This window comes from Sorex fumeus, unplaced genomic scaffold (genome assembly GCF_029834395.1).
Source record: "Sorex fumeus unplaced genomic scaffold, SorFum_2.1 ptg000008l, whole genome shotgun sequence".
NCBI lineage: Eukaryota > Metazoa > Chordata > Mammalia > Eulipotyphla > Soricidae > Sorex > Sorex fumeus.
Genome location: NW_026606065.1, coordinates 83,491,910 through 83,517,302, shown reverse-complemented (window position 1 = coordinate 83,517,302; position 25,393 = coordinate 83,491,910). Strand labels below are relative to the sequence as shown.

Below are 25,393 nucleotides of genomic sequence, written 5' to 3'. Positions count from 1 at the left end.
ATTCATTTTTGTAGTGCTATAATTGAACCTGGGGCCTCATACATGACAGGCAAGTGCTCTGCCACTAAGCTACCACATTCCCAGCCCTATTATTATTATTTAATAATGTATAAATAAATGAGCAAATATTTAAAAAGCTACTCAACTGGGGGCAGGGTGAGCGTAGAAGTTAAGCAATTGCTTTGCATATGTCAGCACTTTGAGACATCTCCTGGGCTCCTGCTATGCCTCTTTTTCCCCTTTTCCCCCTCATTAACCAAAATGTGAATTTAATGACTGCTTCACTGTGTGGAAAGGAATCATGTACTATGGCAGAGAGATTTGGAAAACGTCAAATAAAACGTACCAAATAATTCTGTGGGACTGGTCATCTAATTGTGATAGTACTCCCACAAATTGCTAGGGGAAAAAGCTCAAATTGATAGAGAAGTTTTTTGTTTTTGTTTTTTAACCAGAGTTCTACTAAGTCAGTGAGTAGTAGTACCAAGGCAATCTGGGTATGTGGTTTCCATCTGGAGAAATGCCTAGAAACAACTGATCCCCTTAAATATTCAAGAACACGAACCTCCTCGTGAATACATACATGAAAAATTACTGGAATCTATGTAAATTAGTATCCACTCTATCACTGCTGGGCACAAAACCAGATTCCCATTCCCTCTTTCACAGCTGTTTTCTTGTCTGTTCTGGTGGACACCCTTCCCAACTTACTGTTTCACTGCGAATAGAGTTCCCTTCTCTAAAATAAAAAAAAAAATAGTAATAAAGAAAAAGAATCGAGTGATAATTTATTTTTCGATCCCTGGTTCTTCAGGTGATTTCTAAGCATAGAAACAGGAGTATGCCCTGAGCACCGTAGGGTGTGGCCCAATGCTTGGGGAATCATTTATGTGGTCAGGGGATTTGAACCAGGGTCAATGAATGCAAGGCAAGTGCCTGACCCTTGTACGTTCTCTGATTTCTTTGTTCATTTATTGAATAGTATTAAATGTATGGATATAAAATAAATAAATAAAGACATAAATGTATGGATATAAGCTCAATTTGTTTATCTGTTCACAGGCTGTTAGGTTGTTTTGCTTTAAATTTAGAATAGGTTATAAGCTTGAATCTTAGATATAAGTATTGTGGAAGGATCAAGACAAAAACAGGAAAAACAAATTTGAAGAGGTGAGCAGATATCACTACAAAAAGCAAATATCAAAATAAAGGTCATGAAAGAGAAGTGGATAAATGCACAGAGACAAACTTCCATAACACCCAGAATTCACAGTGAAAAATGAAGCAAATTATTTTCCATCAATAATTTCACAAAACGTCCAAGGTCTACAATCATGAATAAAAAACATGGAACAGGGGCAGGAGCAATAGCACAGTGGGTAGGGCATTTGTCTTGCACGCGGCTTACCCCGGTTTGATTCCCAGCATCCCATACGGTCCCCTGAGCACCGCCAGGAGTAATTCCTGAGTTTATGAGTCAGGAGTAACCCCTTTGCACCAAAAGAAAAGAAAAGAAAAGAAAAACATGGAACACCTGACCCCAAAATCCAATATCCTGCTTCTGCTGTCCACAGGAGAAACCCCTGAGCTTCAGTGGTAAAAAGCAAAAGCTTGGAGCAATCAGACAGGCAAACAGAAGCATCAGGAAGCAGGGAATGACAGGCCTCAATCAGATAAAATAGACTTCAGACTAAAAAAAAAAGAAATGAGAACAGAGACAAATATTATATAAGGATTAGGGACTTAATCCACTGAGAGGATTTAATATAACATATGTGTACCAAATGAAGAGGCATCAAAGTATGCAAAACAAACATTAACAGAGGGAAAGGGGGGGCTGATGGGAGAGGGGTACACTGGGAAGTCCACCCACTGACCTGCTAGGACCTCACCTGTGGAAGCACACCAATCATTTTGCTTGGTGGCCTGGGTGACAGGTAAGTCTGGCTGCCCTACTGGTCCAATACAAAGCTCATCTGTACACCATCCAGTTTGTCCAGGCCTCAAGCAGAGAGCAACAGCCCCAGGCTAGCAGAAGATTTCTGCTGATCCACACCATACACAATGAAGAAATGGAGGAACTCACATGCACTAGTGGATGGTGTCAAAAGCTTGGGAAGGGCCCCTGGCACACAAGAATGCTCAAGTTACCCTAAAGAAGGATTTCAAAGTGACTATGGCTAAGCTGTCCACTGAAAACGGAAAAGAGTTTCAACAATAACTGTAGCACCGTAGCACTGTCCTCCCGTTGTTTATCAATTTGCTGGAGCGGGCCCAGTAATGTCTCCATTGTGAGACTTGTTGTTACCGTGTTTGGCATATCAAATACGTCACGGGTAGCTGCTCTCCGAGAGTGGCGGAAGAATCGAACCCAGGTTGGTTGGGTGGGCCTCATTCAAGGCAAACACCCTACCTGTTGGGCTATCGCTCCAGCCCTAAACAATAACAATGAAAGAGAAAGTAGCAGAAACTTTGATCATAAGTCATCAAAACAAAGAGCACAGGATGAAAATTTAAAAATACAACAATAGTGGGCCAAAGCGCTGGCTTGGGTTTCATCCCATATGGTCCCCTGAGCACTGCCAGGAGTAATTCCTGAGTACAGATCTAGGGTAACCACTGAGCACTGTGGGGTGTGGCCCAAAACCAAAAATACCACCACCATTCCCATCCCAACCAAACAACAGTAGAGAGGACAAGCAGACTGGTAAAAGCATAAGACTGAATCCATGTGCTTGAAAACAAGGCACAAAGAAACATACAAAAAGAACAGAAGGAGAAAAGAACTGAAAACAATGAAGAGAACATCAGAGATCCATGGAATATCCAGATTATAGGAGTCTGAGAAGCAGTGTTAAGAGAAAATGAGGAGCAGCTTTTTGGTAGGAAAATTATATCCAAGACATTTCCCCAATCTAAGGATCAACTCATACACTGACATACAGGAAACCCATAGCATTATTCCAAACAGAATAAACCCAAACAGAAAACACCAAGACACACTGGAGTTAAAATAGCATGAGCCAAAGAGATCTAATCCTAAGAGCAACAAGAGCAAAGAATTTCCTATGAAGGAACTTCTTTAAAAATCACAACTGCGCGGAGCGAGCCCAGCAGGAGAAGGGAGGGAGGAGAGCGAGGACCCCCAGCGAGCCCAAGCCCCAGCGCGCGTCCAGCCGGAGCCCCGCGCGGCAGCACACCGGCCCCTCCCATCCAGGTGGGTCGGAGGACCCGAGCGGAGCCCCGCCCCTGAACCCGGACGCGCGGCCCGCGGAGCGAGCCCAGCAGGAGAAGGGAGGGAGGAGAGCGAGGACCCCCAGCGAGCCCAAGCCCCAGCGCGCGTCCAGCCGGAGCCCCGCGCGGCAGCACACCGGCCCCTCCCATCCCGCGGAGCGAGCCCTGCCAGAGAACAGCGCGGATCCCAGGATCCTGGGAGGGAGTGGCCTGGGATTATCTAGGGGCGTGGCCTCTAAGAAGGGGGCGTGGCCTAAAAGTGGGCGTGGCCTATTTCCGGGCGGGCGGCCGCTTATGCGGCCGCAGGTATATCACTCACTTCAATCAACTTGGACCTGCATCCTTTCATCCTTTACATCAACTTGTTACCTAATACCAAACAAAATTTCTCGCCTCTTCCACTACAATTCAACAAAATCCCACTCGCCTACTCCATTTCCAACAAAAGTTCAGTTCGAAAACAGCTATACAAGTTCAGTAATAAATAGTAACGCCTCTAAAAGTTTCACTCAATGTCAGTTATAAAACAAAGAATAACGCCTGATTGAGAAGAAGGTCAGACTCAGAAAGGTAAAGAGGCGCATCTAGCAGCAACAAAGCTGGACGGCTCCTGGCAGCCTCTCCTCACTCAACTAGAACAGTAGCAGCGAGTGTGACGGACCAAACCACACTGGTCACAATGGTAAAGCAACGCAAAAGTCCACCAAACTTTCTTATTCACGAGGCTAGCCCAGACGACACCAACAGTACTATAGCGATAGACAACCTCTCTGACAAGGAATTCAGAATGGAGCTACTCAGGATGCTTAGGGAACTAAAAGAAACAATGGAAACCAATGCCAATAAAAGACAAGAGGATTTGAAGGCAGAAATGAGGAAAATGCAATCGGAAATGTCGGACCTGAAAAACCTGGTAGCCGAATTGAAAACCTCAGTGGAAGGCCTCAGCAGCAGAGTAACAGCGGCTGAGAACAGAATCAGTGAGCTCGAAGATCAAGTTCAGAGTCTTGTCAGAAAAGAGCAGAAAATGGAAAAGAGACTCACAGTTCGAGAACAGATGGCAAGAGAAGATCGTGATGAAGCCAAGAGGGGTAACATAAGAATTATTGGAGTCCCAGAGGGACGGGAAGAAAACCTTGATGAAGAAGAAACTGTCAAAGAAATCATTGCTACAGCGTTTCCAGAGCTGAAGAAAACTTGTGACCACATCCAGGAGGCCCGAAGGGTACCGGCTAGAAGAAATCCAAATAAAAATACCCCAAGACACATCCTGATCAAAATGACCAAAACTTTAGACAGAGACAAAATTCTGAAAGCAGCAAGAACGAAGAAAGAAATCTCTTACAAAGGAGCATCCTTAAAATTCACTGCTGATTTTTCTGATGAAACCCTCAGGGCCCGAAAACAGTGGTGGGACATAGTGAAAAAACTCAATGAAATAAATGCTTCTCCAAAAATACTTTACCCAGCGAGACTCTCATTCATAATAGAAGGAACAACACACAGTTTCACGGACAAACAACAGCTCAGGAACTTCATAGACTCAAAACCATGGTTACAAATACAACTAAATGGGCTACTTTAAGGCAAGACAGACCTCTCAAATACACCAAATTTCAACAGAACAATGGGACAAAATCCCATAACAATAATCTCTCTCAATGTCAATGGGCTAAACGCACCAATTAAAAGACATAGAGTGGCAGGATGGATTAGAAAATTGAACCCAACATTCTGCTGCCTGCAAGAAACGCATCTCAATAGTCAAAGCAAACACAGACTCAGAGTCAAAGGCTGGAAAACAATCCTACAGGCAAACAGCTCCCAGAAAAAAGCTGGGGTAGCTATCCTAATATCAGACCACATCGATTTTAGAGTGAAGAAGGTCATAAGAGACAGTGAAGGCCATTTCCTATTGACCAAAGGATCTGTACAACAGGAAGAACTTACAATAATAAATGTATATGCACCTAATGAGAGACCAGCAAAGTACTTAAAACAATTACTCATAGATTTGGAAAAAGACATCGATAGCAACACAATACTAGTGGGAGACCTCAACACCGCTTTGTCACCTCTTGATAGATCAATCAGACTCAAGCTTAGCAAGGACATACTTCATCTGAGGGAAACAATGGAAGAAAGGGGCTTAGTAGATATATACAGGACACTTCATCCACAAAAAGCTCAATACACATTCTTTTCAAGCGTACATGGAACGTTCTCCAAGATAGACCACATGCTGAGCCACAAAACATGCCTCCAAAAAATTAAGAAGATAGAGATTATATCAACAATCTTCTCAGACCATAATGCGCTGAAATTAGAAGTAAATCACACACAAAAACAGAAAACTAAATTAAACACATGGAAATTAAACAGTGCGCTATTAAACAACGAGTGGCTTAGACAGGAAATTAAAGAGGAAATCAAAAGATTCCTAGAAACGAATGAAAATGAGGACACGAGTTACCAAAACCTATGGGACACAGCAAAAGCAGTCTTAAGAGGAAAATTTATAGCTCTACAAGCATTCCTCAGGAAGGAGGAGCGAGCCCACATAAATAAACTAACCTCACAGCTTAAGAACTTGGAGAAGGACCAACAAAAGGAGCACAACCCTAACAGGAGGAAGGAAATAATAAAACTCAGAGCAGAGATTAACGAGATGGAAACCCAGAAAACAATCCGAAAGATCAATGAAACCAAGAGCTGGTTCTTTGAGAAAATTAACAAAATCGATAAGCCCCTAGCAAAACTCACAAAGAAAGGGAGAGAGAAAACCCTAATAAACCGAATCAGAAATGAAAAGGGGGTCATTACAACAGAAACCACAGAAATTCAAAGGATCCTCAGGGAGTACTTTGAAAAGCTTTATGCCACAGAACATCAAAACCTCGAGGAAATGGATAAATTCCTAGACTCCTACAGACTCCCAAGGCTGAACCAAGAAGACCTGGAATACCTGAACAGACCTATCACCATCAAGGAAATTGAAATGGTAATAAAAAGTCTCCCCAAGCACAAAAGCCCTGGCCCGGATGGATTCACCAGTGAATTCTTCCAAATCTTTAAAGAGGACTTACTCCCAATCCTCTTTAAGCTTTTCCATGAAATTGAAATATCAAACACACTTCCGAACAGCTTCTATGAAGCAAATATCACACTGATACCAAAAGCAGACAGAGATAACACAAAGAAAGAGAACTACAGGCCGATATCCCTGATGAACACAGATGCAAAGATCCTCAACAAACTACTAGCAAATAGAATCCAACTACTCATCAAAAAGATCATACACCATGACCAAGTAGGATTCATCCCAGGGATGCAAGGATGGTTCAACATTCGGAAATCAATCAACATAATCCATCATATCAACAAAAGAAAAGATAAAAAGCATATGATCATATCAATAGATGCAGAGAAAGCATTTGACAAGATCCAGCACCCCTTTATGATGAAAACCCTAGCCAAAATGGGCATAGAGGGGACTTTCCTCAACATAGTTAAAGCCATCTACCACAAGCCTACAGCAAGCATCATCCTCAATGGGGAAAAACTGAGAGCCTTCCCTCTAAGATCAGGGACGAGACAAGGATGCCCACTCTCTCCACTGCTGTTCAATATAGTACTGGAAGTACTTGCAATAGCAATTAGGCAAGAAAAAGACATTAAGGGCATTCAGGTAGGAAAGGAAGAAATAAAGCTCTCACTATTCGCAGATGATATGATACTCTACTTAGAGAACCCAATAACCTCCACCAAAAAACTCCTAGAAACAATAGACTTGTATAGTAAAGTTGCAGGTTATAAAATCAATACCCAAAAGTCCATGGCTTTCCTATATGCAAACAGTGAGAGAGAGGAAAGCTACATGAAAAAATCAATCCCGTTCACAATTGTGCCCCAGAAAATCAAGTACCTAGGAATCAGCCTAACTAAGGAAGTAAAGGACCTGTACAAAGAAAACTACAAAACGCTACTTCAGGAAATAAAAGAGGACATGAGGAAATGGAAAGACATCCCCTGCTCATGGGTCGGAAGACTGAACATTGTCAAAATGGCAATACTACCGAAAGCACTGTACAAATTCAATGCAATCCCTATAAGGATACCCATGACGTTCTTCAAAGAAATGGAGAAAACACTCCTGAAATTTATATGGAACAATAAACCCCCACGAATAGCTAAAGCAATTCTGGGGAAAAAGAAAATGGGTGGAATCAACCTCCCGAACTTCAAACTTTACTACAAAGCGGTAATAATCAAAACAGCATGGTACTGGAACAAAGGCAGAACTACAGACCAATGGAACAGAGTTGAATACACTGACATCACCCCCCAACCATATGATCATCTAATCTTTGATAAAGGTGCAAGAAATGTGAAGTGGAGTAAGGAAAGCCTCTTTAACAAATTGTGCTGGCATCACTGGACGGCTACATGCAAAAAAATGGGCTCAGAACTCTGCCTAACACCATGTACAAAGGTAAGATCAAAATGGATTAAAGACCTCAACATCAGACCAGAAACCATAAGATACATTGAAGACAAAGTTGGCAAAACCCTCCATGACATTGAGGCTAATGGTATGTTCAAAGATGACACGCCACTGGCTGAGCAAGTGAAAACAGAGATAGATAAATGGGACTATCTTAAACTAAGAAGCTTCTGTACCTCCAAAGAAACAGTGACCAAAATACAAAGACGGCCTACAGAATGGGAAAGAATATTCGCCGAATACACATCTGACAAGGGATTGATATCAAGGATATACAAAATACTGGTTGAACTCCACAAGAAGAAAACATCCAACCCCATCAAAAAATGGGGCAATGAAATGAACAGAAACTTTCTCAAAGAAGAAATCCGAATGGCAAAAAAGCACATGAGAAAATGCTCTACATCATTAATCATCAGGGAGATGCAGATCAAAACCACAATGAGATACCATCTCACACCTCAGAGACTGGCCCACATTCAAAAGAACAAAAGCAACCGTTGCTGGCGCGGATGTGGCGAGAAAGGGACACTCCTTCACTGTTGGTGGGAATGTCCACTGGTTCAGCCCTTCTGGAAAACAGTATGGACGTTCCTCAAAAAATTAGAAATTGAGCTCCCATTTGACCCAGCGATACCACTCCTGGGAATATATCCCAGAGAGGCAAAAACGTGTAGCCGAAGTGACATCTGCACTTGTTTGTTCATTGCAGCACTCTTTACAGTAGCCAGAAACTGGAAGAGACCTGAGTGCCCAAGAACAGATGACTGGTTAAAGAAACTTTGGTACATCTACACAATGGAGTACTATGTGGCTCTTAGAAAAGATGAAGTCATGAACTTTACATACAAGTGGTACAATATGGAAAGTATCATGCTAAGCGAAATGAGTTAGAAAGAGAGGGATAGACATAGAAAGATAGCATTCATCTGGGGGATATAAAATAATAAAATATGAGATTAATACCCAAGAATAGCTGAGAGCAACACCAGGAGAATTACTCCATAACTTAGAGGCCAGCTGGGTATTCTAGGGGAAAGGACAATTCAGATAGAAAGGGGAACACCAAGTGGAGGGTGTTTGGAGGATCCTCCCAGGAGGGGAGATGCAGGTTGAAAGTAGACTGGGCTGAACATGTTCGCCACTCAATGCCTCTTTGGCTGATCACAGCGCCCAGGAGGAGAGAGAGAACAGGGGGGAATGCCCTGCCACAGTGGCAGGGGGGGATGGGGGGATGGGAGGATGGGGGGGGAGGGATATTATCCTGGTGGTGGAAAATGGGCACTGGTGGAGGGATGGGTATTTGATCGGGGTATGACCGAGATCCAAGCACAAAAATTTGTAAATCTACAACTGTACCTCATGTCGTTTCACTAATAAAAAAAAAAAAAAAAAAAAAAAAAAAAAATCACAACTGACTTCTCAAATAAAACCCTAAGGACTAGACACACACGAAAGAACCTTGGAACCATGCAGCTCACTGCAGCCATGCCTCCAGACCTTGTGCCAGGTCAATTTCACCAGGGTGCCACAGATGGGAGCAGGCACTGTCCCTCCACCTGCCCCCTAGGAGTCCTGGCAGCCGCTGCTAACTTCCAGAACCCAATGAAAAGCCCAGGTACGTGGGCTTAGTGAGGCAAACTGATCAGTGAGGCAAACTGAGCAAATTGAGGCAAACTTCAGGCCACAAGGGATAGGGGATGGACCAGTCCTTCCCATATCCCCGAACCTATGGGATCCTAGATGACATGTCCATGAACTGCTTCCAGCTGCTATTTAAGCGTGTTAATAGTCATGATCCAGAGACACACAAAAGAATCTCGGAACTGAGCAGTTCACTGCAGAGATTTCTCCAGACCCTAATTAACTAAAATTTTAGAATTCTAGGATTGAGTGGCCACTCTTGTGGCCACATGACATCTTATACTATTCATAACAAGTAACGCAAAATAAATTATCTAGCATCTGCCTGTCACGTTTGAGTAGTGGCGGGAAAATTCAAAATAATGGTGGTGGGAAGGTGTAATGGTCATAGGACTGGTGTCTAAATATTGAATGTAACCCATTATTGTGAACAACTTTATGAAAATAAAAAAAAACCCTAAAGACTAGGAGAGAATGGTACAATATAGGCAACACAGTGAATGAAACTGGCACCCAACCAAGAAAATCCAGCTGTGCTATCATTCAAGTACAAAGGAATGACACAAAATTGAACCAACAAATAGCAGCCAAAGAAGTTTATGGGAACTAAAACAAAACCGCAAGATACACATGCACACTTACAGAAGGTAAGTAAAAGACAAAAAACAAACAAACAAAAAAACAAAAGAAAAAAAAAACACTAACATCCAGAACCCACACAAAAAGATGACAAAACTTTATTTCAGTAATTACATTTGCCAATATTTTGCGGCCGCGCGACATCTTTTCAGAACTTTTTTTTTTATGACATCTTATTGTCTCTTTCCTACTTTGGACAAACTAGCAGGCTATCGAATGTAGCCTGCCCACAGGGCAGAGTCTGGCAAACTCCCCGTGGCGTACCAAATATGCCAAATACCAGTAACAATGATGGGTCTCATTCTCCTAAATAGCCTTGAATATAATCTCAGGGCTAGGATGAAAGAGACGTTACTGGGGCCTGCTCGAGGCAATCGACGACGAAAAAATATTTTGAACTCAGCAATGAAAAAAGAAACCATGTGGTTGTGTAGACCAGAAAATGAATCCAATGCTCTGCTGCTTGCAAGACATACATCTCAACCATTAAAATAAACACAGGTTCAAAGTAAAAGACTGGAAAAAAAAAAACATACAGGCAAACAGCGATAAGAAGGGTGGAGGAGCTGTACTCATATACTCATATCAGACAAAATAGACTTCCAACATAAAAATGTGAAAGAAGCACGAATCTTTTGGAACAGTTTCTTGTTTCAGACTAATAATCCCTGATGCAAAGATCCTCAATATGGTCCTATTCAACTGAATACAACATATTACAAGCCATGTTGATATGCTGATATCAACATATGATCAACAATTAAGTGGGATTTATTCCAGGGAAGCAAGAATAGTTCAATATCTGCAAATGAATTAAAATGATATACCATATAAATAAAAGGCAAGATAAAAAAAATCATAGGATTAACTCTGTAGATGCAGAGAAAGTATTTGATAAGATCCAACATCCTTTTATGATAAAAACTCTCATTGAGATAGGGATTGATGGAACTCACCCTCAATACTGTAAAGGCCATATACAATAAATCCACAGCCAACATCTTTAATGAAGAAAAACTGAAAACCTCTTCTGTAAGGTCAGGCACAAAACAAGAATGTCCACTTGTATGTCCTTTTTTCTTTTTTATCTTTTTGGGTCATACCTAGCAATACTCAGGGGCTACTCCTGGTTCTGCACTCAGGAATTACTCCTGGCGGTGCTCAGGGGATCATATGAAATGCCAGGAATCGAACCTGGGTCGGCTGCATGCAAGGCAAATGCCCTTCCCGCTATACTATTGCTCTAGTTCTCTACTTGAACTTTCAACACAAAACTGGAAGTTCTAGCCACATCATTTAGATAAGAAAGAGAAATTAAAGGAATTCAGAAAATCCTAAAGACTCCATCAAAAACAGTAAAGCAATACAGTAAAGTAGCAGACTAATTAAAATCAATGCACAGAAATCTGTTGCATTCTTCTATGTAAATGAAGACGTAGAAGAGAAAGGGATTTAAAAACCTATCCTCATTTATGATCATGTTCACAAAAACTCAAGTATCTAGGAATCAATCTAACTGAAGAGGTGAAAGATCTACTTAGTAAAAAAAACAAAAACCCAGAAACCACTTCTGAAAGACAATAAAACACGAGGAAATGGAAATAAATTCCTTGCTCATGGATTGAATGAACATCATTAAAATGACCATCTTACATTCCTCAAGAAACCAGAATTTGAACTCCCATTTTACCCAGCAATGCCACACAGCAGAAATGTCGTTTGTACTTTGATGTTTGTTGCAGCACTATTCACAATAGCAGAATATAGAAACAACTCGAGTGCCCAAGAACAGATGACTGGAAAAAGAAACTATGGTACATCTACACAATGGAATACTATGCAGCTGTTAAAAGAATGAAGTAATGAAATTGCTTATAAATGGATTGACATGGAGAGTATCATTTTGAGTGAAATGACTCAGAAGGAGAGTTATACAGAATGAATTCATCTGTGGGATATAATATGTGTGTGTGTACATATAAATATATGTAAATAAACATATAATGAGATTAATATCCAAGGTGAGGCTAAACAGGGGGATCAGGAGGACAGGTCAATGGTTGGAAGCCTGCCACAAGAATGTGCGGAGGGTGAAGAGCACAGACAACCTATCTTTTTCTTTCTTTCTTTCTTTCTTTCTTTCTTTCTTTCTTTCTTTTTTTCTTTCTTTCCTTTCTCCCTCCCTCTCTCCCTCCCTCCCTCCCTGTAGGAATACTGCTATTTATTCAGCCATTGATTACGCTGACTGAACAGTATAAGTAACCTTTCATTATCTGTATTGCAAACTATAAGGCACAAATGGGGGGAGAGAGAGAGAGACAGAGACAAAGAGAGAGAGAGAGAGAGAGAGAGAGAGAGAGAGAGAGAGAGAGAGAAGAAAAGTGCCTGCCATAGTGGCAAGTGGTGGGATTTGGGGGTTGGGGGTATGGAAAAGTACACCAGTGAAGGGATAGCCATTGAAACATTATATGACTGAAATCCAATCATGAACAACTTTGCAAATGTGCATATCACTGCGATTCAATTTTTTTAAATGTAGGAGCACTGCTATTTATTCAGCCACTGATTAGCTGATTGAATTGTGCATGAACTCCACCTTACTACTTTTTTAAAAGGTAAAAGGCCCTCCCGTTGATCGTCGATTTGCTCGAGCAGGCCCAGTAACGTCTCCATTGGAGACTTTGTTGTTACTGTGTCTGGCATATCGAATACTCTCGGTAGCTTGCCGGGCTCTCCGAGAGGGGCGGAGGAATCGAACTCGGGTCGGCCATGTTGGCCGCGTGTAAGGCGAACGCCCTACCCGCTGTGCTACTACTTTTTTAAATTTTTTATAATTTTATCTATTGAATCACCGTGAGAGCAGTTACAAAGCTTTCGGGTCTAAGTCTCGGTCATACAATGAAACACCCGTACCTTCACCAGTGCCCATTCTCCACCCCCAAAAACCCCAGTATACCCCCATCCCACACCCTCCCCCTACCTGTGGGGCAGATGATTTCCACATTACTCTCTCTCTACTTTGATCACATTCAATATTTCGACACCAGACCCACCATTATTATTTGAGATTTTACCCCAACACTCAGATCTGCTGAAAAGGCAACAGTAGACAATTTGTGTTGTATTGCTGGTTATGAATAACATATGATGTCACGTAGCTGCAGTAGGGCCATGTGATTTTGAAATTCCAAAATTTTAACACTTAAATCTGGAGGGATTTCTGCCCAAAGCCACTGATTTCGAGATTTGCTCCTGAGTTTCTGGGATCATGGCCGTTGAGCAGCTTGATCAGGAGTCAAGAGAGGCTGTTCGTGGGCCTCTTGGGGTCTCGTTGGGGTGGGGACGACAGGCCCAGCTCTCCCCCCGCCCCGCCATCCTGTGAGGCCCAACAAGTTTTGTCACTGTGGGCCCAAGCCTGACTGTCCAATGGCCTCTGGAGGATGACGGCCACTGAGCCGCCAAAGGGGAGCAGGCGGAGGGACAACACCTTTTCCCCCCTGGGGTGGCCCAGTGACAGTAACCTACTGCAGGATCCGGATGCATTTCTGCCAAAAGCCACTGGGTTTCGAGATTTGTTTCTGAGTCTCTGGGATCAAGGTCGTTAAGCAGCTTGGTCAGGAGCCAGAGAAGCTGTTCATGGGTGATGACTTGGGGTCTCGTTGGGGTGGGGAGGACAGGCCCTGCTCCCCCCCACCCCCATCCTGTGAGGCCCAACAAGTTTCGTCACTGCGGGCCCAAGCCTGACTGTCCAATGGCCTCTGGAGGATGACGGCCACCGAGTTGCCAAGGGGGAGCAGGTGAAGTGACAACACCCTTTCCTCCCTGGGGTGGCCTGGCGACAGTAACGTACTGTGGGGTCCGGACACATTTCTGCCAAAAGCCACTGGGTTTCGAGATTTGTTTCTGAGTCTCTGGATCATGGCCATTCAGCAGCTTGATCAGGAGCCAGAGAGGCCATTCGTGGGCGACGACTTGGGATCTCGTTGGGGTGGGGAGTACAGGACCGGCTCCACCCCTATCCTGTGAGGCCCTGCGTGTCTCGTCACTGGGGGCCCAAACTTGACTCTCCAGTGGCCTCTGAAGGATGTGGCCACTGGGCCGCTGGGGGCAACAGGCCAAGGCACGAAACCTATTCCCTCCTGGGTTGGCCCAGCACCAGTAACCTACTGTGGGGACTGGACGCATTTCTGCCAAAAGCTGTTGGGTTTCGAGATTTGTTTCTGTGTCTCTGGGATCATGGTCATTAAGCAGTTCAATCAGGAACCAGAGAGGCCATGCCTCCAATTATATAGCTGAGCCGGAGGTGGTTTGTGGGTATGTTTCCCACATACCTAACTTTTGGCTGTTTACTTTCTTGGCAAACTTTGCCCTAAGTCTTTGGGGTCCGGCCAAAGGCACAGCAGCAATTTTGGGGTATCTGGAAGTCTGAAGGCACCATCAGGCTGCTGATGCACTCACCTCACAGGTACAGACTGACCTGCTGGCGGCACCATACGCCCTTGCAATACAGTTTTTAAAAAATGGGGAAAAAAATAACCATCTTATCCAAAACAATTTGTTGATACAATATGATCTTCATCAAAATACCCTGGCATTCTCTGAAAACATAGAAAATAATACTCAACAGTGAAAAATAGAAAACTTTTCTTTTAAGTTACTCACTGGACAAGTTGTCCACTCTCATTATTATTCAATATAGTTTTGGAAATTGACTACAAAAATTAGGCAAAAAAAAAAAAGGAAAAAAAGTTAAGAAATAAGTAATCTAAATTCCCTCTTTCTAAAGAAGAACAATCACTATTTGTAAATGACATAATATCATTAAAAAAATTTAAAGACTCCTCTAAAATATTATGTAATAATCTAATATGATTATCTAATAGCACAGCAGGTCGGGCGTTTGCCTTACAAGCGGCCGACCTAGGTTTGATTCCTCCATCCCTCTTGGAGAACCCGACAAGCTACCGAGAGTATCCCACCCACACGGCAGAGCCTGGCAAGCTCCCCCTGGCGTATTCTACATGCCAAAAACAGTAACAAGTCTAATGGAGACATTACTGGTGCCCTCTCGAGTTAATGAACAACGGGAGGACAGTGCTACAGTGCAACATATTATAATCAATAAATTCACAAAGCGAAGTGGTAGGTTATAAAATCATTATTAAAAATCTGCAAAATTTCAATATGCAAGCATATGTTTAGCTAAGGAAGGTCTAGGAAGGAAAAGGATTCAAGGAAAAAATCAGATTGTTTCATATTAAAAATAATGAAGTACCCAGGAATAAATCTGACGAAAGAACTATATCAAATGCTATATACTGTGACTGTGGGAGGGGAATGTGTCTTGATTTCACAAAGACAACAGAGGCTTGGCATCTAGACCGCTCCCATACTCTGCTCTACACCTTCTTATTTTGACTGATTTTGATCTGTATTCTTTGTTGTGAGAAACTGAAACTGTGGGTATAATGGCTTTCTGCAAATTTTATTAGTTTTCCTAGCAACTGACAGAAGCTGAGAGTAGTTTCAGGAACTTCCTGAATCTGCAGTTGTTAAGAAGCCAAGGATGGTCCTGGGGACTGCTCTGACAGATGGTTACCTCTGTCACGAACGATCTGGTTTGGTTTTGTTGTTTTCCAGAAAAAAACAAAACACACACACACAAAAAAAACCAGTTCTCAGTTTACCACAATCTGGTACCAGGAAAACACTGCTTGCTATTAAGTGGGTGGTCATTGTTCCTAGGATGTTTATTTCTGTGAACAGAGCTATAATTTCTCTCTGAAAAGTTTGTACTTTGTACTGATATTTCCCATTCAAATTTAGAATATTTGGTTTTCATTTGCTTTAATTTCATTTTATTTATATCTCTCATTCTTAATTGCTATGGGGCCACACCCAGAGGTGCTTAGGTTCCAGAACCATTCCCATGGGTGAATGGAGACATAATATGCTGGGGATGGAACCCAAAGTCTTGTATCATCCTGGCCCTAAAGAAGATCTTTTTAATAAATTTTAAGGTCTGGGCCAGAGAAATGGTGGTGTTGGTTGGGTGCTTGCTTTGTACACAGCCAACTTGGGTTCAATCTTCAGCACCCCATATGAATGAACCCAAAGAACAGTCAGGAATTAAGCACTGAGCCCCACTGGGAATCATCCAAGAAAATAAAAACAAAACAACTTTTTAAGTTTTAAGCAAGATTATTCAAGAACTTACCAACCCATAGGCCCCATTGTCTCTGCTCTTGTTTTCCCACGTTTTGCCTCTTTAAGCAGTTCTTCAATTGCCTTCCTGGTGGGAGAAAAAGGAAGAAATTTTGAGAGGTAGTTCGCTAAAAATAAATTCATGTCACTTATATGGTCATCAGAAGGGAAAAGCTATTAAAGCAGACAATTTCAAAATAGGGGGTGGCGTGTAGTGAAAAAAAAAAAAGAAACAAAGGCCTCCCCCCCACACACAGCCCCCGTGGCCCATAGAGAAAAAATGTTGAAGATTTGGGGTTCATGCATCCCATGCTCAAGGCCTAAGATTAATCCTTGGTAGCCCATAACAGCATCCCCACCGCACTATGGGGCATAGCCAGTGGCCAGTGCACTATCTGCATTAGAGAAAATGACAAACTATACCCATAATAAAAATCTTCATGGTCAGAGTGATAGTACAGTGGTATCAAGGGTACTTGCCTTGAACACCGACAACTTGGGTTCAATCCCCAGGATCATATATGATCCCGAGACCCACCAGGAGTGATTCCAAGCACAGAGTCAGGAGTAAGCACTGAGCACCACCGATGTGAACCAAAAAAATCAAAATCTTCAAATGCACAGCATTCTATGCAAATTCTATACAAACACATATTATCCTATGATTCTAATTCACCCAACAGCAGAAAATCTATTTTTGCATGTTAGTGATTTTCCTTTTTCCACTAATAAAGACTGAAGCGGATACATTTTTAGAGGAAAATTTGACAATAGGATAAAGGGCTCTTAAAATAATACATTGTTGATCTACAGATTCCATGTTACTTTAAGCAAATATCCAAATAATTATGTAAAACTATTTATACAAGGGTATGATTAAATAACTTGCTAACAACAAGGTAACCCAAATTTAAATATTTATTAGAAAAAGATTAAACAAACCATGGCATAGTCACATAGCAAATTAGGCAGTCATTAAAAAATGAAGACATGTGGCTGGAGAGATAGCATAGGGATTAAGGTGCTTGCCTTGTATCCAGCCAGCCCTGGTTTGATCCTGGCACAACCAGGAGTGATCCCCAAGCATAAAGTCAGGAGTAAGACCTGAGTATAGTTGGTAATGATGAAAAATAATAATAATAACAATACAATTGAGTATTTGGAGGGAAACAAATGATAGACATTATATCATACATATTAGTATATAAGCTGGTACGTAACTGTAGAAAGGATAATTTTACTTTAAATTTCCATGTATTAATTTATTACATGTACATAATTGTATAGGAAACATCTGGAGGAATGCTATTTAAATGGTGAGATAAGTTTTTGAGTGATATCTTGTTTGTTTTTCTGAATTTTCTAATTTTTCTAGACTGAATCTGTATTATTTGTATAATTTTTACAAAAATAGAAAGAGACCCGTAAAACTTATCAACCATGTTCTGAGACTTTATTATACTGTGCAAGGTGCTATGGGTAATAAATAGGAAGATGATCATTATTAACTTATGCTACCTCATAATTTTCTTATGATATAATTATCTGATATGTAAAAATTAAGGAAAAAGAGATACAGAAAGTTGGATACAAATGTAGTCTAAAGTATAACTCTAATCACTAGATTTTAAAAGTGGTGGGCAATTATAGATTTAATATATGAATATTTAATTACACTTACATAGTACTACATAAATACTGTTTACATTATACTCAAACGATATGAAGTATTTTTATAAAGTAATTTTCTTTAAAGTAAATCAAACATAGCTTTAAAAAGATTAGGAGCTGGAGAGAAGTACAGCAGATTGTAAAATCTTATCAAGCCAAAGGTTGCGTATTCGCGGGCTCACTGGATGGCACTGTCTCACCGCCCGCTTTCGGTGCTCTTGAGCCTCTGTGTGTAGCCTGGATCAGGATGGCTGTTGGCCAAGGGCAGACAAGAAGAAACGAGGGCCAGGCCGGTCTATATCAATAGTAGTTTATTCCAATCCTCTTCACTCCTCTCTCTCTCTGCCTCCTTCTCTCCTGGGCCCCAATCTGGAACCTCTCTCCTTCTGGCTCTGACTCTGGATCTCTGGAGCCTGAGCCCTCTTGCTTCTGACTCTTCCCGCTTCTGACTCTCCTCTCGAGTTTACAATCTTAGTTTATATAGCAATCACGTAAGGGGTGACATAAAGGTGGGTTGAATATTGACAAATCAACAATGAGAGGTAAAATCACTCCTCCAGGAGATTAACTCAAGGATAAAATCTCATCTAAAGAGATTACTCCAGATTACTAGATCTGCTCAAGGATCCTAACAAGGGTGTGTTCTTTCCTCAGCTAGTAATCTACTTAAATAGTTGTAAATCTACTTCTAATATTTCTAGCAATGTTATTCTATGTGAGCACAGTAAGAGATATAAACATCTCATTATACATTCTGCAGTCCTCAGGCCAGGTTAGTCTTCCTAGCCCTAACAGGGTCCTAGTCTTGTCGTTACTTACTTTGGACCATGACAGCATTTATCCATGATCATGCCCTCAACTTATAGTTGAGTATCGTGGCGCTTTGGCCTGGCCCATTTTGATGCCAGGGTAGCTCACTGCTTGCCCTGGGTCCATTCAGTCCCTCGTTGGAACCCTGCTTTTGGGGTGCTAGGAACTAAGGGCAACTGAGTCAAGAAAGCAGATGCTCAAGCTAAGCTACCTAAGCTACCTGAGGAAGGACAAAAGAGTGTTATCCTACAGCAGATGAAGTGCTTGCCTTGCATACAACTACCCTGGGTTAGATCCTTGGCATAATATATGGTCCCCAGAGGCCGCCAGAAGTGCTCTCCAAGTTTAGAGTTAGGAATAAGCCCTAAGTGCAGCAAGGTGTGGTTCAAAAACCAAAAATATTCCCATAACCTAGTATTACCTAAAGATCTACAATAAAATAAGTGGTCAGAAAGATGGCTCCGTAGTAGTATATGCTTTTCTACCTATGTGGGGCCCTGGCTACAATACTCAGCACAGTGAAAAGAAACATATTTAAGACAATTTTATTGAGGCACCGTGATTTACAAAATTATTCACAGTTGAATTTCTAGCACATAACGTTCCACACCAATCCTACCACCAGTGTTGATTTCCCTCTACCAATGTTTCCAGGTTCCCTCCCACCCCCAAGCCTGTCTCTTCAATAGGCACATTTTTGAGTATCATGCTTTTACGGCTGTTGGCTCTGTGGTTTGTGTGTGTGTGTGTGTGTACACACACATTGGCTAGAGCAATAGCACAGTGGGTAGTGTAGGATAACACTCTTTTGTCCTTCCTCAGGTAGCTTAGGTTTGTCAGGTCACACCCATCTAAGGACACTGAACTTGTAAGCAATGTCCTTTCTGTATGAACACAGGAAGACAGTTAATATTATGCTTTGTAACTTGGGAGTTGATTGACTCTGAATAATATTTACTCCTGGGCATCTGATTTCTTGACTCAGTTGCCCTTAGTTCCTCGCACCCCAAAAGCAGGGTCCCGACGAGGGACTGAATGGACCCAGGGCGAGCAGTGAGCTACCCTGGCATTGAAATGGGCCAGGCCAAAGAGCCACGATACTCAACTATAAGTTGAGGGCATGATCATGGACAAATGCTGTCATGGTCCAAAAGTAAGTAACGACGAGAATAGGACCCTGCTGGAGCTAGGAAGATTAACCTGGCCCGAGGACTGCGGAACGTATAGTGAGATGTTCTCAGGAAGAACCAAACTAAATTTATATCTCTTACTGTGCTCATACAGAATGACATTGCTAGAAATATTAGAAGCAGATTTATTACAACTATTTAAGTAGATTACTAACTGAGGGAAGAACACACCCTTGTTGGGATCCCACCCTTGAGTGGATCTCCTAGTAATCTGAAGTAATCTCTGTAGATGAGATTTTATCCTTGAGTTAATCTCCTGGAGGAGTGGTCTTACCTCTCTTTGTTGATTCATCAGTATTCAACCCACCTTTATGTCACCGCCTTATGTGACTGCTATATAAACCAAGATGTAAGCTCAGAGAGGGGAGTCAGAAGCGAGAGAGCTCGTGCTCCAGAGATCCAGAGTCAGAGCCAGAAGGAGAGAGGTTCCAAGATTGGGGCCCAGGAGAGAAGGAGGCAGAGAAAGACAGGAGTGAAGAGGATTGGAATAAACTACTATTGATATAGACCGGCCTGGCCCTCGTTTCTTCTTCCGTCTGCCCTTGGCCAAAAGCCGTTCCGATCCAGGCCACACACAGCGGCTCAAGAGCACCGAACGCAGGCGGTGAGACAGTGCCATCCAGTGAGCCCGTGAACACACAACCTTCGGTGTGATAAGATTTTACAGGTAGGACGTTTGCCATGCACGCAGCCAACCCGGGTTCTATTCCTCTGTCACTCCGTCCCTCTCGGAGAGCCTGGCAAGCTACAGAGATTATACCACCCACATGGAAGAGCCTGGCAAGCTCCACGTGATGTTTTCAATATGCCAAAGAACAAGTCTCACAATGGAGACATTACTGGTGCCTGCTTGAAAAAATTGATGAACAACGGGAGGACAGTGCTACAGTGCTATACACATCCACACGCACACACACCACATCCACACCTCTACATCAGAGTAAAAATAAAATTTTTATTTACTGTAGGGAAATCTTTATAACAAGTAAAAACAATTTTTTATTTAAAAAATTTTATTAGAGCACCATGATGTACAAAGTTATTAACAGTTGAGTTTTAGACATACTATATCCCAGCACCAATTCCCACCTCCAGGGTTCCCAGGTTCTAGCCCCAGGCCCCAACCCCACATCCCAAGCCTGCTACCCTGACAGGCACATTTTAAATTGTGGTTGTTGAAGTTTGGATCTCTTCTTGTTTTCAGCATAGCAGTCTTTTCATACCAAACAAAAAGCTCAATTTGAACTCCCGTTTCTCCTAATGTTGGCCTCCAGATTTCTAATAAGTATGCTTTCAAACTATTTCACCACATTCAATATTCAACAAATATATCTGGTAGTTTTGTATAACTTACACAATTCAAAATACTATCAATAGTGAGATCTTTCAAAAATGTCGTTTCAGCTTTTTTACCAGCTTGCCTCTTTCTGGGAGGTTCACTGACAGGGTCTCTGAAGAACCAAACTCCTGGTCAATTTGTGCACCTTCACACTTCCAGACTAGTTCACCCAAACTATGTTTCATAGTCACACGAAGAGGTAAGTGCATGATTACCACATATTCTTCCACCTCCTTAAGATAATAATACATTCCTTTGATATGATCTGAGCGATTTGTCTTATTGAATAGTTTACCCGACCTAGGTCTGAAACAGAGACCCTTTTTCCCCTTTAAAGATGGAAGGAAAAATAAAAATATCAAAGGCCAAAAACAGTCCCGGTACAACGCCCTGCCTTTACATCAATTAGTGTGGTAGTTTCCAAACAAAAAACAAGTAATCACTCAAACTTGGACTTATCTATGTGTGATCTCTCCACTCTGCCCCACCATCTCTCTCTTCCTGAAAAAAGAAACAGCTAAAAACCATAGGAGGGAAATTTGGGCAGTTTCTCAAGTATGAGTAAACTATGTATTAGTTATAAACAAACTAGATGCATTTTCTCACACAACTATGTTAAAATGTTTGCTTAGTGAGGTTTGAGAAGTAGTACAGTGGGTACGGCACGTTCCTTGCGCACAGCCAACCTGGTTCAATTCCTGGCACCCACTGTGGTTTCCAGGAGTGACCCAAGCACAGAGCCAGGAGTAAATCTTAAGTGCCACTGGGTATGTCCCCCAAACAAACACACAAACAAACAAAATAAAAGCACAAACAAATAAAATAAAAGTTTGCCTATTAGAAACTGTCATAATACAGTTGAAATGCTATGTATCTGCACAAAACAATAGGAACTGTGCAGAGATTCTGAAAGCATGTTCTAGCTGCCTCGAAGAACTGTGAAGTTTGACAATGATTCTTAGGTTAATTTCTATTTCAGCACTGTGACTAACTTTATCTGCAATGATTAAGACTGGGACAATTTGGTCAGAGAGCTCAATGGGCTGGAGGGCTTGACTTGATCCCCAACATGGCAAGATCCACCCACCCCCACCCCATCACTGCCAGAGTGAATTCTTGAGCACAGAGCTATGAGGAAACCCTCAGTACTGCAAGAAGTGGCCCCGTCCCAATACGTCTGATTTTTATCTACAAAGAGAAAATCAGGTATATGTATAAATGAGAAAAACTGCCTGGTGTGAAATGGATCCCTCAGTGATGAAACACAGTAAGAGGACTCAGTCTAGGTGGAACTGGGGCTCAGTCAGCACTTTTTTTCACAGCTAAATTGAACTCAGCTGCAAAGTAGACAGTGCCCTATTCCTACTATTGGGGTACACCAAGTTATGTCACTGTAATTGGTATGGAGTTTTGTGGTTTATAAAGTACTGTCCTACCTGAACAAGACATCATATTTCTGAGCAGTTTATAGATGAGGAGGATGGAAGATGTAGAGGAAGAAAACTACTTTCAGGGGCCCATGTATTTAAGGCTATACATCTTCTGATCTTTCCAGCTTATATTCCCTCTCTTCCAGAAACATCTGCACAGCAAGTCTTGAAGTTGTCTTCTCTTGATTTAAAGGCAAAGCCATATAACTGAGGCGGGTGGGGTAGGGGGCACAGGCCTCACAGAGAGGCCACTGCTTTTGGGGACAGGCTGTCACTGGAGAGTCGGAGAAAGAAGGAATGAAGGAGAACTGATAACTATTTTGTCCTAAGAATGCTGAGCATTCTCTACCTCCTACCCCAAATTCTACCACACAAGCTCCTTCTGAGGATTCTTCTTCCAAACTGGAAAAACAGTTTCTAGCAATCATCTAGTCTACCCTTGAAGCAAAAAATATCACCTTCAAAACTGAGGTGAGGGCTGGAAAGAGAGTTCCATGGTCTGAGGGCATGTGGGTGTTCTGGGTGAACTCTTGGTACCACAGGATCTCCTGAACACTGCTGAGAGCGGTCCCTGGGCACTGCTGGGCATGCCCCCAGAACAAAAACAAGGGAAATGCTTAAAAAAATAAAAAAGGAAAAGAAAAGTCGGGGTGTTTTCCTTGCTACAAATAGCCTTTTATTTTTCTGGAAACTCTTGTTAAGGAATTCTAAAGCAAGGAAAGAGTAAATCCAACATCTGCTTAGTATCAGGGGCTAAATACTTAAATTATCAAAGATTGTGAAATACAGACATGCAGAGAACAGGACAATTTTCTGGAGAGCCTCCCAAGTGGTGTTCAGGAGGCCTGGGGCTCCTCCTTGTGATTCTCAGCCAAACTGGCAGGAGGTTCAATGTGAGAGCCCGAGGAGGTGGTTCTGATGAGGCCCTGTGGTGCCAGGGATTACCTGGGCCACCCTGGCAGAGCCTGGGGGACTCCAGCACCACACCCAGTAGTGTTCAGGGGTTTTACTAGGGATGCGCCCAGTGATGCTTGGGTAGCCACATTGTACTTGGGATCGGACCATGGTTAGCCACAAGCCTTACCCTATATTATCTCTCTAACACACAATCTTTATTTTTAAAATTATTTATTTTGGGGGGCCACACCCAGTTGTACTCAGGGCTTGTTCCTGGCACTGCTCTCAGGGATCACTCCTAGATGGCTTGAGGAATCATATGGGGTGCTGATGATTGAACCTGGGTCAGACATATGCAAGACAAGTGTCCTACCCGCTGTACTATCTCTCTAGTCCCCACAAGACAGTTTTTAATGAGGATGAAACAGAGGTATAAACTATAATTTTAATATTGGAAAAGCAAACAAGAGTATAAGAACTACATATATTGAGAACTTGAACTATTAAAAACTACTTAGACATGTATAGGAATTTTATACAAAGATCAGTTAAACATTTTAAAGATTTTTGGGTCAAAAATTTATTATATTAGAATAATAAGTTTAATGCAGTGAAGAAGGTCAAGAAAGCTAAGTCATTAAGCCGACAGTTTTCTGGGCACAAGAACAAACTACAATCAATTTTCAATGATCCAGTGTGTATCATCTACGGCCAATTTTCCATCCCAGCTCAGCTTCTTCAGGCTTGTCTATTCATTCCATTAGCCAGCTGGTACATGCTTAAGGAATGTAAACTGATCATAATAGCGGCTTAAATAAAACCTAAATAGGAATGCAAATCCGGTGCAAAATCATCTTAAAATCCAAAGTCAAACAAATTAATTTTGAGTTATCTGGGTCTGTTTACTTTTACCCACATAAATCATCTGAGAGTTTAAAGTAACATTATAAAGAAAGCCTCCCCCCAAATTTAAAGCAACTGAAATGAAACAACAGAAACTGAAAGGAAAATTAAATATTAAGCACATGAAAGGGCCTGGGGAGACGGCGCAGTGGGAGAACACCTGCTTCGCAGGCATGCAGCCATGAGCCTGACCCCACATGGGCCCACATGCTGAGCACAGCTCTCTAGCTCGTCTCTGAAACCTCACAACCAGATGTGTGAGCACTGTGACCAAAGTGTGTTTGAACACAAGGAGAGCATGCAACCTCTAGACACTGAACACCAAAGTACCAGGAGGGGAGATAAAAGAACGTAAATGAAATTTTTAAAAGAAGAAACTCAAAGTAAGTAAACACCAGAGCTCATAAATGGCAGGAACAGAAAATCAAATGGCCCTATATTTTATTATTGTGAGAAAGATGAAGGAAAATTTATGGACTGAAGTTTGGTATTCCCTAAAACACATGGAAATCACCTGATCACTTGACATCCCGTTACTCATCGATTTGCTCGAGCGGGCGCCAGTAACGTCTCCACTTGTCCCTGTCAGGTGTTACTGTAGCCCAATGGCATCTGCTCGTTCTAGGAGTACGAAGAGCCTCAAACCAATCATTTAGGGTCATCACGAAGAAGTCTGACCATCTCATAGGTGGGTGGCCACACAGTCTTTTGACGTCCCGTGGAATCCAGTCTGTAATGGCTCTAGTCCAGTGGTCATCTCCAAATCTCATTATGGGTCCAGCCAATCTGATTTTCGATGCCTTGGCAAACGAGACAGAGTCCCTGATTCTTGATCGTCGACGGATGTCGGAACTCTGGATTCTTTCTCTCATTTGAGTGAAACGTGATGTTCCAAGCATAGCTCTTTCAATTCCTTTTTGGGAGACCC

General features: G+C 42.1%; 1 protein-coding gene across 1 annotated transcript in view; it reads right to left on the bottom strand.

Moving 5' to 3' along the window:
* LOC130019411 (protein POLR1D-like) overlaps positions 1–25,393 on the bottom strand; it is a 64,479-nt gene that overhangs the window by 12,174 nt on the left and 26,912 nt on the right. Inside the window, exon 2 of the mRNA XM_056110051.1 lies at positions 16,239–16,313. Coding sequence (XP_055966026.1) covers positions 16,239–16,313 — 75 coding nt within the window. The remainder of the gene's footprint in view (positions 1–16,238; positions 16,314–25,393) is intronic.